General features: G+C 56.2%; 1 protein-coding gene across 6 annotated transcripts; it reads left to right on the forward strand.

The window, feature by feature from the left end:
• Positions 1-404: 404 nt before the first annotated feature.
• MIIP (migration and invasion inhibitory protein) lies at positions 405-9490 on the forward strand. Of its 6 annotated transcripts, none has more exons than XM_014545505.1 (11): positions 405-464; positions 1730-1784; positions 2209-2422; positions 2661-2966; positions 3597-3681; positions 4918-5026; positions 5109-5161; positions 5896-6025; positions 6211-6307; positions 7129-7260; positions 9154-9490. In XM_014545505.1, exons 3-11 carry the CDS (start codon positions 2300-2302, stop codon positions 9196-9198), a joined length of 1080 nt encoding a protein of 359 aa, XP_014400991.1. In that variant the 5' UTR covers positions 405-464; positions 1730-1784; positions 2209-2299; the 3' UTR covers positions 9199-9490. The 6 variants fall into 6 exon arrangements, with proteins under 6 accessions (XP_014400991.1, XP_014400990.1, XP_005873511.1 ...); XM_005873449.2 differs by lacking the exon at positions 9154-9490 and adding an exon at positions 7435-7774 and having other exon boundaries at positions 406-464; XM_014545501.1 differs by lacking the exons at positions 405-464; positions 9154-9490 and adding exons at positions 495-583; positions 7435-7774.
• The last annotated feature ends 2583 nt before the right edge of the window (positions 9491-12073 follow it).

Consider the following 12073-nt stretch of genomic DNA (forward strand, 5'->3'; position numbering starts at 1 on the left):
CCACGCTCGCCCAGGTTAAAACCCCACAGCGGCATCCCACTGTTTAGGGGCAGCGTCAGGGCCAGACTCTGAACCCGCCTGCGCCAAACGTGACACAGCTTGTGGCCTAGTATCGGAGCCAGCCTTCCAGGAGCCCGCCCTATTCCGAGACCTCGGACGTTGACCAATCAGCTGTTGAGCAACGCTGTTAGTCCCAGAGCCAGCCTTCCAGGAGCCCGCCCTATTCCGAAAAAATTGACCTCGGCCGTTGACCAATCAGCTGTTGAGCAACGCTGTTAGTCCCGCCCAAATATTGAAACTGTTGCTTCTGAACCCGGAGTAACGTTCCCAGGCCCTGCCACTCATCTGACCAATCAGGGCGGCCTTGTGGGTCCCGCCCCCGTTGGCGTCACGTAGGGTGGACGGGGCGGAACTTCTTCCGGCACAGGCGGCGTCCAGCGGCGCGGATCGGTGGCTTCCGGGCAGTGAGTGCAGAGCAGCTAGGCCGGGGATGGGGTGGGGTGGGGCGGGGGAAAGGCTCGGTTGGAGGCCCCGCGTGTGCCCCGCGGGGTTCGGGGCCGCGATGGGAAAGATGAATTTTACTGTGAGTGCTCAGGTCGGCCGAGTCTCCCTTTCCCCGGGTCCCGTCCCTGCGTCCGCCCGCACTGCTCTGGTGCTTTTGCTACCCGTCTCTCTTTTGAACGTTGCCTTCCTGTTGCATTTGCGCAGCTTTTAGCTTTTCTTTTCCCCCCAATTTTTAAAAACATTCCTTATTTTTTAAAAAAGTCTTTATTGTTAGCTTTTAGCTTTTCAAAGGGGGCTGGAGCCGGAGGAGGGCAGTGCAGGCTGTTCTTTTGTAAATTATTATTATTATTATTATTATTATTATTATTATTGAGAGAGTGGAAGGGAGGGGGAGAGACAGAGAGAGAAACATGGATGTGAGAGAGACACATCAATTGATTGCCTCTCCCACGCACCCCAACCAGGCCTGGGGATCCAGCCTGCAATGGAGGTATGTGCCCTTGACCGGAATCGAACCGGGACCGTCAGTCCGCAGGCCGATATTCTATCCGTTGAGCCAAATCGGCTAGGCCAGGCTGTTCTCTTTAATCCCGAGGGGAATCTGACCAGATAAGGGCGGGCGCCGGGACTTCCGGTCCCCGGATCTGGCTGTTTGCCGAGCTTGCATAGGAGACTCCCCCACAGAGTCCTCGGTATCGCATCCCCTCTGTACCCCCTTCCCTGCGGGGCATATGTGAGGGGTAGGGTGTCCAGTGTAAGTCCCGTTTCTCTCTGCTCTAGGGCGCTGAGGAGGCCCTGCCCCCACCCGGTGTGGGCTGTCCACAGGGGAGGAGTGTGGGTGGGGCAGGGTTTCTGAAGGTGCTCTCCCAGGACCCAGGGTTGAAAAGGGATAGTGTGTATTGGGAGAGACTTTCTGTTGGGGGGAGTCTGGCCTTGGGGATGTGAGGGAAGTGGGGAGCCCCTTCCCTTGGCCTGCAGAAACTCCTTCCAGAGGCATCTGTGTATCCCTGAGCCTGGATGGGTGGGCGGGGGGTGGTGGTGGCAAAGGCTGGGAATGGGAGGCAGCTTTCCAGGCCCCTCTCCACACTGCTGGGGAAAGGCTGGTGTGACCGTGGATCCTGGAGCTAGATTGAGGTTCAAATCCTGATTTTGCCACTTACTGGCTGTGTGATATGGGGCAAGTTGCTTAACTTCTCTGAACTTTGGTTTCTTCATCTGTAAAAAGAAAAGGAAACAGGAAGAATGAGCAGGAGAGAGGAAAGAGTCCCTGCAGGAGCCTGGTATGTGTTGGATTCACAGGTTATAATGCCTTACATTTGTAGAATTGCCCCAATTGCTTTCTATAAATCAAACTGGTCTAAGTTCATAGTTCAAGTCTTTAAAGGGGGATTGTTCTCTTTGCGCGTGGAAAGAAACGCACTCTGACCAGATGAATAGTAACAGACACTTATTGCATGCTTACCGTGTGCCAGGAACTGTGCTAAGATGTAACATGCATGACCTCATTTAATCCTTACAACAACCTTATGAGGTAGATACTGTTATCGTCTCGTTTGACAGATTAAGAAACGGAGGCAGAGGAAGGTTAAATTATTTGTCGGCGGCTGCACAGTTGGGGAGTACCAGAGTGGAGGGATTTGAACCCAGGCCTCTGCCTCCACTGGGCAGCCTCCTCAGCCCCGTGTCATGCTGTCTTGGCTGCAGGTAGCAGAGCTGGGTCTGGAACTCAGCCCTGAAGGCACTCTACAGCCGGGAGTCAGCGGCATCCGACATCGGCTGTGGGAAGCCAGACGATATGCCTGGGATGGTGGAGACCAAGGACCTGGCGCAGCTGCGGCAGCTCAACCTGGAGCTTCTGAGGCAGCTGTGGGTTGGGCAGGATGCCATGCGGCGGTTGGTGGCCAAGGCAGCCTCAGAGGTGGGTGTTCACCTTGGGAACTCCCAGAGGATGTGGGGGGCTAATAACTCTCAGGCCGGAACCCAGGCCTCCAGGGTTGTCCTGTGCAGCGTGCCCATTGTATGGCTGTTGGGAAAACAGGCCCAGCAAAGAAAGGGACTGGACTGGGACAGCAGAGGCTGGAGCAGGAACGCGGGCCTTTCTGCCTAGTACATGCCAGCTAGGGAGGTGGCTGGGTGACCTGGCCTCTCTGTTCTAGTCAAGCCTGGACTCCAGCAGCAGCTGTGACTCCGAGATGCCATTGTCCCCAAAGACGCCTTCAGTGGCCCAGAGAACCTCCTCTCCACGGGATGCCAACCAAGGTGACTCCTGCGACATGTCCTCTCTTGGCGGGGCCAGCTCGGGGGCGGTCTCTCTCCCACCTGTCAGGGAGCCCCGGAGCCCAGCGAGGCCCTGTGAGGCACCGTTGCTGGCCACCTCAGACTCGAGTGACTCAGAGCGATCAGCAGAGCTGGAGGCACAGGCCCCGAGGCCCATCCAGGATCAACCAAGAAAGCTGCCCAAGGTACCATGGGAGAGCGGGGCACCTCAGTTTCCCTGTCTGACAAATGCACTCATGGGCAGCCTTCTTTGCAAGGTGAGAGGCTGTCCGGGAGATACCGCAGGTTGTGTCCCGCTCAGCCTAAGCCAGTGATGGCGAACCTTTTGAGCTCGGCGTGTCAGCATTTTGAAAAACCCTAACTTAACTCTGGTGCCGTGTCACATATAGAAATTTTTTGATATTTGCAACCATAGTAAAACAAAGACTTATATTTTTGATATTTATTTTATATATTTAAATGCCATCTAACAAAGAAAAATCAACCAAAAAAATGAGTTCGCGTGTCACCTCTGACACGCGTGTCATAGGTTCACCATCACTGGCCTAAGTGCTGGGTAAGTGGTGGTTGTTAGTTTCTCAGACAGCACTTTGGGAAGAAGGCGAGGAACCCCATTATATAGATGGCAAGACCAAGGCTGAGGCCACACTTACTCAAAGTCACACATAGAAAGGGGCGGGGACCAAACACTGTATCTTTCAATTCCCGAGCCCTCAGCTGAGCCTTGGGGCCCACGTAACCCCTTTGCTTCCCCCAAGCTGGGGCCTCCTTCGTGCTGGGCCTGCTGGTCTAACCCGATGTCTTTGTCTTGTCAGCTAAGAGTGACCTTCAACAAGGAGTCTCCAGTGCCTGAGAGGAGCTGGCGCCTCAGACCCTACCTGGGCTATGACTGGATTGCAGGTGTGGCCCGCCCCATGCACACACCTTGCCTGTGAGTGGGGGGAGGGGAGGCCCCAGCTTGCCTACTCACCTGCCTGAGCCCCCCCCCCCCCCCCCCCCCCCCCCCCCCCCGCCCCCTCCAGTGCTGCCTAGTGTGTCTGAATAGCCCTCCCTCCTTGGGGAGCGCCTTCTTTCAGTCCCCGGCACAGTGGCAGGTACGGAGGCGGTGCTTGAGTGCTTGCCTGGACTCCCCTGTTTTTATCTCCCCCCCACCCCACCCCCTGAATTCTAGACTGTGTATCTGGCTGCCTTCTCTATATGGCACATTCAGTGTCTTAGATTGCTTTCATGTCCAACATCAAGGTGATGATTTTCTTCCCACTTGCAGTCTTTCCTGTCTTTGCAAATGGCAACTCTAAGTACCTAGTCAGGTCATAACCTTGGGATCAACCTTGATTTCCATCTCTCCTTTTCACATATTCCTCTCCCAGTCCATTGGCACATCCTAGTACCCTGCCTTCAGCATATTTCTAGCCTCTGATTACTTCTCTCCGCCAGGATGCCTATAGTCACTTCTAACTGGTGCCCCTGTCTCCCACCTTATAGCAGCCAGAGGGTAAAAAAATACATGGCCGATCTGATTATGCCACTCCTTGTCCCCAAGCCCCCTGCTGGCTTCCCAGCCTCATCTCCTCCACTCTCACCCCTTACTCCCCTCTAGCCACTTTCACCTCCTGGCTGTTCCTCAAATACACTTCCGCCCCAGGCCCTTTGCACTTGCTCTTCTACCTGAGATGGCCACGTGGCTCCCTCCCCGCTTTCAGGTGTCACCTCCTCAGAGAGGCCTCCCCTGGCACCCCTGCCCTATCAAGCTGGGTTCCCCGGCTCTGCTCGCTACTTCCTGGCACACGTCACCACTCAGTGTTGTATTGCATGTCTCTTAGGTGACTAGTTTGTCTGTTGCCACCATATTAGTAAGTGAGGCAGGAGCTTGGTCTAGTTCACTGCTCTTTCCCCGGCACATTAAACGGTGTCTGGCCCATTGCAGGGGTTCTGTAAGTACTGTGTGCTTAGACAATTGGATATGCATCAGGTGGATGGACACAGGCAAAACCAACAAGCACAGTGAGTGGAGGGTCCCTGCAGGTCTATGAGGCCTGGTGGGGACAGAGCAGGTGGACCGGGTGCCAGCACTGAGCGTCCTCTGAGCCTTGGCCAGTGGCCGCACAGCAGCTCCCCGTGCTCTGCCCACTTCAGGGTCTCTGGACAACAGCTCGCCCATCAGCAGCAAGCCCGAGGCCTTCTTCTCGAAGCTGCAGGAGTTCCGGGAAACGCACAAGGAGGAGTGTATTCACAGTGAGCCCGAGTGAGTAGGGGCAGGCCAGCGGTGGGCAGGCAGCGCAGGGACCCTCCCTGTCGCTGGCCTGTTCACCCTCTCGCTCTCATAGACCCCAGTTCCCAGGCCGGCGGGAGAGCGACGGTGCCCAGGAAGACCACGAATGTGAGTGTATGCCCCGCGGGCTGCCCTGGAGCCCAGCCGAGGTCGTGGGGGCCTGGGGAGGCGGCTGGGTGTTGGGGATCAGCGAGGGGAGGCCTGGTGTCTGGACAGGGCGGAGCAGGCCCTGGGTGGGAGGTGAGGGAGCTGAGGCCCGGCCTCATGGGGATTAGGGTCAGCCCTGTGTCACCCGCCTCCCCGCTCCCCCCGCAGCCTTCATTTGCTTCCCAGCTGCCTCATTTCCTGTGTGCTCCCACTCCCACTCCCTCCTCTCTCCACATGGGTTGCCTGTGGGGGGAGGTTCCCGGCTCAGTCATGTGAACACATAAGTCTGCTGTGAATTTGCATGTGTAGCGTACACTGTACATATGTGTGTAAGGGATGTTCATGTGAACATGACTCTGTGTGCACCGTGTGTATGTGTGATTACAAATATAGGCACGTGCCTGTGTCCACAGATGTGACTAAAGCCATGCTTTGTTTGCACACATGACATTTCCACATGTGAAGGTACTGGCCAGTGTGCGGTTGTGTGCACATGTGTGTCATGCTTGAGGAAGTGGTGCTCCATGTTTTGTGTGAGCATAAGTCTGTGCATGCTGTGTGTGCGCGTGTGTACACGCCTGTGAGTGTGGCGGAGGGCAGTTGGAAGGGTCGGCGGGCCTGTGTGGTTGGGGGCAGTAGGGGCCCCGGGATTAGGCTTCCGGGCTGAGGCACTGCTGCTTCTGCTGGGCCTCCAGGTGTGTACTGTTACCGTGTCAACCGGCGTCTGTTCCTGGTGCCTTCGGACCCTGGCACCCCCTGCCGCCTGTGCAGGACACCCCGGGACCAGCGGGGCCCGAAGACACTGGCAGACCCAGCGCAGGTCCGGTGAGTGGCCGGAGCAGGCAGGGCACCTGGGGGCAGCTTTGGGGGCAGCAGCAGCTGAGGAGGGAGTCAGAGCCGGGAGCCCACTGGTTTGAGGGAAGGAACGATGGGCCTGGGGCTGTGACCCCCCGGCAACCAGGAAACCTCTGTGGTAATGTCCCCCCCCACCCCACCCTGTCACCCCCCAGGGTGAGCATCCCACAGTCCATCCTGGACCCACCCCACCGCTACCGCATCCACCGGCGGAAGAGCTTCGACGCCTCCGACACGCTGGCCCTGCCCCGGGTGAGCAGCCACAGGGAGTCTGGATGGGGATGGGTGTGGGGCTGGCCCAGGTCCCCAGATGGAGCCCAGAGAGGGCAGGGACTGTGCCGAGGCCACCCAGCGAGGCTGAGCTCGAGGATGAGCACCCAGATCTCTGGAGCCCAGGCCAGGCCACTTCCATCACCTGTGCTCTGCTTGTTCGGGGGTGTGGGGCACCCCACCCTCGCCCCGCATCCAGAAGGGTCTGCCACCTGCTGGTGTAAATGGGCCCCGTGTGGGTGCGCGGTCCTGAGGAGGATCCTCTCACGGAGCCCACAGCAGCCGAGAGCACAGGCTCTGCTGCCGCCCCGCGCTGTAGATGAGCTCGCTGAGGCAGAGGGGCGGTGACTGACCGAGGTCAGCAGGTGGAAGAGCTGGGATTGGAACCCCAGGCCTTATGCTTGCATGGTGCCTCCATCCCATCCTTCGTGTCTCCTGGGTGGGGGACCCCAGTAGCTGGGCCGGGGGGAGGAGATGGGATGCCAAGGAAAGTCAGTTTGCACATCTGTAAAATGGGCACAACATACTGTCCTCAGGCTTGTGTGGTGAGGTGGGGCAGTTGAGGGAATCAGTACCGGTCCGGGCGTGGGGCCGAGCCCAGCAGGAAGTGCTCGTCAGTGTCCGCAGCCTTCCCTCCGCCCTCCGGGTCTGCGCCAGGGCCTGGGTCAGCAGGGTCAGGAAAAGGGAGGCCCAGTGGGTAGACACAGCCTCTGCCCTGGGGGAGCCTCCGTCCCCAGGGGGTACCGTGACTCTTTGGGGGAGCCCTGCCCTAGGTCAGGGCCTTGACCTCTTTTTCTCCACAGCACTGTCTGCTGGGCTGGGACATTCTCCCCCCAAAACCCGAGAAAAGCTCCGGCCCCCGGAGCCTGGACCTCTGGTCCTGTGTCACCTCCGAGGCCCAGCACCAGCCGCTGTCGGCCGGCCCTTCCCACCTGGTATGGTCTGGGGCACCCTGGGAGGGGCAGGTGCCTAGAGTGGGCCTGGGGACTGCAGAGTCCTGGGGGTGGGATTGGGTGTCCGACTCTAAGATCCCAAAGGGGATGAGGCTGGAACTGGGGTGACCTGCCGCCACAGTGGCCCCCTCTGACACCACCTTATTCACCATCCAGGCCCAGTCAGTGCGGGTCCCATCCCCCACCGCGATCTGGTCAGAACCCCAGGCGCCCCAGCCCCGCCCGCGCACCCTGGTGGACGACCTGAGGACTGGCCACTTGGAGGACAGTGCTCCTGCCATCGCCTCCAGCCTCTTCCCTCTGGCAGGGGTGCCCGTGAGAGGGGAGCCCTGCCCGGCCTCAGCTAGAGGTGGACTCAGGCCCCTCCCTCCTAGGTGGGGCCGGTGGGTAGGCCCAGGCCTGTCTCCTTCCTGGGCTCAGAAGGGGTGACGGGTGGGAGGTCAGGGCATTCTGTCTGCCGTGTTTGGAAATAAAGCTCAGTGCTGTCTGCCCCTCCAGATTCCCACGTGTGTCGGGTCTGTCCTGCTGATGCCCTCAGTGCCCAGGCAGTGCCCTGGCCTCCGCCGGCCCTCCCTCACTTGGGAGACACTCTGACAGTCTGTGCTAAGTGGGTGGGTCCAGTGCCTCGTGCAGCTCCCAGCTCTGGGTAGAGGCCTTCTAGATGGGTGAGGACTCCCAAGACAGGCTGAGGTCAAGGTCAGTGTTGAAAACCATCTCCGCAAGGGGCTGGGGTCTCAGGCTGTCCCTGTAGAGCAGCGGTTCTCAACCTGTGGGTTGTGACCCCTTTGGCAGTCGAATGACCCTCTCACAGGGGTCGCCTAAGACCATCCTGCATATCAGATATTTACATTACGATTCATAACAGTAGCAACATTACAGTTATGACCTAGCAACGAAAATAATTTTATGGTTGGGTCACAACATGAGGAACTGTATTTAAAGAGCCAGAAGGTTGAGAAACCCTTTCACAGGGGTTGCCTAAGACCATCGGAAAACACATATATAATTACATATTGTTTTTGTGATTAATCACTATGCTTTAATTATGTTCAATTTGTAACAATGAAATTGGGGGTCACCACAACATGAGGAACTGTATTTAAGGGTCGCAGCATTAGGAAGGTTGAGAACCACTGCTGTAGAGGAAGCGGAAGTAGCGAGAGGGGAGTGAGTGAGCTCACTCCTTCTTGGTTCCTGACACTGAGTCCATTCATAGAGGGGCTCCTCCTCCTCTCGAGTCCAGCCCTGGAAGCCATGGGTGACCCCGGAGATCAGATGGGGGAACTGAGGGCCAGGCGGGGAGGTTGGCAGAGCGCAGATCTCCCTCCTGGATTAGTAAGCAGCACCTGTCTCCTTCCCTCGGTCGAACAATATGAAGTTCCTGTTTTTCTAGATAGAAATGGGGAACCGAAGCCCGGAGAAAGCATGTGCTTTTTCTGAGGTTTCTCAGCATCTAGTGTGGATCTAGGGCTGCGGTCTCCATGGTAACCCTCTCTTCCCATCATGCACCGTGTGTGTGTGAGAATAAGCAAGGTTATGTTGCAGTAACAAACGAACCCCCAGATCCCAGGGGTTCAACAAAAAGGCTTATATCTCTTGCTGACTTGCTTGCACGACCTTTCCGTCATGGGACATTTGGGGCCTGTGGTTTTAACATTGTCTCTTGGGGACCCAGGCCAGTGAAGGCTCCACCCTGGGGGACATGGCCTGTTGCTTCAGCCCAGTAACCCCACAACACACAGGCCACTTCTGCTTATGGTTTATTGTCCAGAGCTGGCCACTTGGGCCCCAGCTGACAACATGGGTTTGGGACGTGGAGGGGACTCGTGGGACAGCGTTACTGTCCTCCGTGTCCTGTTACCTGACTCCCCCCAGCTCGGTCCTTGCAGAGCTCCAGGCCCGGGCAGCAGAGGCCACTAGAAAAGTAACAGGCATTGCAGATTCTCTTCCTTCACTCGGGTCCAACCTCAAGTGCCTTCAGGAGCCAGTCGGGCAGGTGAGGTGATGGAGTCCGGGGCTTCGGCCACCTGGAGAGCACGGGTTCCTTCCGGAGGCTGTCAGGTTCAAACGCCTACGTGATCCAAACTGTGTGTCTGTGGCAGGTCTCACAGCAGGTCCTGGTTTGTCGCTTGATTCTGGGACCTGAAGAAACAAAGTCACTGCCCCATGTAATTTTGTATTTTTTAAAATTTTGTTTATTTTTTAAATTTTATTTATTTGTTTTTTTAGAGAGAGGGGAAGGGAGAGGGATAGAGAAGACAGAAACATGTCCTGATCGGGAATCGAACCAGCGACCTCCTGGTTCCTGGGCTGTCGCTCAACCACTGAGTCACACCAGCTGGTCCCACATGTAATTTTTTAAAATTAATTTTTAATTGTGTAAAACCTACATAACAAACTTTATCATTTTTATACATACAGTTCGGTGGCACATTGTTGTACAATCATTGCTACCAACCATCCCCAGAATTACTTTCATCTTGCAAAACTGCCCACTCCTCCCAGCCCCTGGCAGCCACCATACTACTTTCTGCCTAGGAATCTGACTCCTCTAGGGACCTCCGATAGTGGAATCCTACAGTGCAGCAGTTCTCAACCTGTGGGTCGCCTAAGACCATCCTGCATATCAGATATTTACATTACGATTCATAACAGTAGCAACATTACAGTTACGAAGTAGCAACAAAAATAATTTTATAATTGGGGGTCACCACAACATGAGGAACTGTAATAAAGGGTCGCGGCATTAGGAAGGTCGAGAACCATTGCTACAGTGTGTGTCTTCTCAGTGACTGCCTCACCTCCTTTAGCCTGATGCCCTCAAGGTTCACTTATGGTGTAACCTGTCAATTTCCTTCCTTTTTAAGGCTGAGTAGTACTTCACTGGATGGATGGACCGCATTTTGTTCATCCACAGTGGGCACGTGGGTTGCTTCCACCTTCTGGTTGTGAATATGCTGCTCTGAACCTGGGTGGACACACATCTGTTCGAGCCGCTGCTTTCCGTTCTTGGTTACACAGCCGGAAGTGCAATTGCTGGGTCACATGGTTCATCTGTTGAGGAACCACTGTTCAGTAAGTCCGCACTTTAGATAGGTTCTACGACTTTAAACGAAGCAAGCATAATGAAACCCATTGTACCATAGGCTAATTGATACAAACGAGATAAGTTCCTATGGCATCAGTGTTAGGAATGAAACGACGTTATTGGGGGACCTGCTGTCCTGTGTAGCAGCCGCACCGTTTGACATCCCGGCCAGCAATGCCAGAGGGTTGCAGTGTCTCCATGTGCTCAGAGCACTCACTTTTGACCGCCATCCTGGCGGGTATGCGTGGTGTCTCATTGCAGTTTGGGTTTGCATTTCCCTGGTGATTGTGATGTTGAGCATCTTTTCATGAGCTTATCAGCCATTCCTGTGTCTTCTTTGGAGAGATGTCTAGTCAAGTCCTGTGCCCATTTTAAAAAAAAATATTTTTATTGATTTCAGAGAGGAAGGGAGAGGGAGAGAGAGAGAGAAACATAAATGATGAGAGAATCATTGATCGGCTGCCTCCTGCACACCCCACACTGGGAATCAAGCCTGAAACCCAGGTAGGTGCCCTGACTGGGAATCGAACCATGACCTCCTGGTTCGTAGGTTGACGCTCAACCACTGAGCCACGCCGGCCGGGTGTCCCTGTATGAACGGGGCTTCATGGTTCTTGTCCTACATGTACTTTTAAAGTCAAAGAGCCTGTGAGCCAGTGATTTTGTTAGGAATTCTTTGGCCAGGTGATTCTTTAGAATCTGAAAGCCTCTGTCAAACGAAGATGGGAAAATTTACAGCTGAGATTAGTCTGTGAGCTCCGCTGACAAGAACAGGATACAAACGTTCTTTTCCCAGGAAAGTTCAGAGTCCACGAAGTCGTCAGGGCAGCGGCTTCTCCGGAAGGGAGTTCTGAGAGCGCAGGCAGGTTCTGGCCGTCCTGCGTTTAGTCAGCTCCATGCAGGAGGCCACAGCCCGGGTCCCCAGACTGTTTCACCAAACCGGTGAGTGACGCCGCTTGAAGAGACTCGGCCTGACTTTGTGTGGCACCGGGAGAAATGCTGCGAACTCTGACACGCTGGCTGGGAGGGAGCGCTGATTGCAGCTGTTCAAACGTGAAAGGACCGGCATCTCAGGATTAATGGGTGCACAAGGCCTTGAGCTAAGAACTCTGGTCTTTTGGTTACCGATTCTGGGCTCATGCACTGCTGGCCCCTCCTCGGGGCCGTCGGGAACTGCGGCTGGAGTGGGGGGACAGCCGGCCCCTGCTCTGCCGCTCTGCCTGCAAAGGCTGCAGGGAGGTGCTGGAGAGAGAGGGCCTCGGGCTCTGGGTGCCCACTCCGCCTCTCCCAGCCGCCCTGTAGCGCTGCTCCAGGTGGGCTCCAGGTCGGGGACTAGGCTTTTTCAAACCTCAGGCCCTAAGAATGAAGGTCACAGGCGGAGCAGCCCCAGCACAGAGCTGCGGGTCTCCCAGTATTGCCTCGTTCAACCCACACCTGCCCCTTGCGACTGTCTGTGAACATCACCCCCGCTCTCAGGTACCTGCCAGCCATTCCTGATTATCCCGGGCCTTCCCTCCTCCTCACTTGGGATTTAGGATCTCTTCCCGTCCCCCACCTCCACCCCCTGCAGCTCCTACTTGCCTTCCAGCATCTCAGCCAGTGTATTCTTTCCTCAGGCTTCCCCGGGAGCCCAGATCTGCCCCACCCATCGCACACTACACACACACACACACCCACACACACACACACACACACACACACACACGC

Source organism: Myotis brandtii, unplaced genomic scaffold (genome assembly GCF_000412655.1).
Source record: "Myotis brandtii unplaced genomic scaffold, ASM41265v1 scaffold410, whole genome shotgun sequence".
NCBI classification, from domain to species: domain Eukaryota; kingdom Metazoa; phylum Chordata; class Mammalia; order Chiroptera; family Vespertilionidae; genus Myotis; species Myotis brandtii.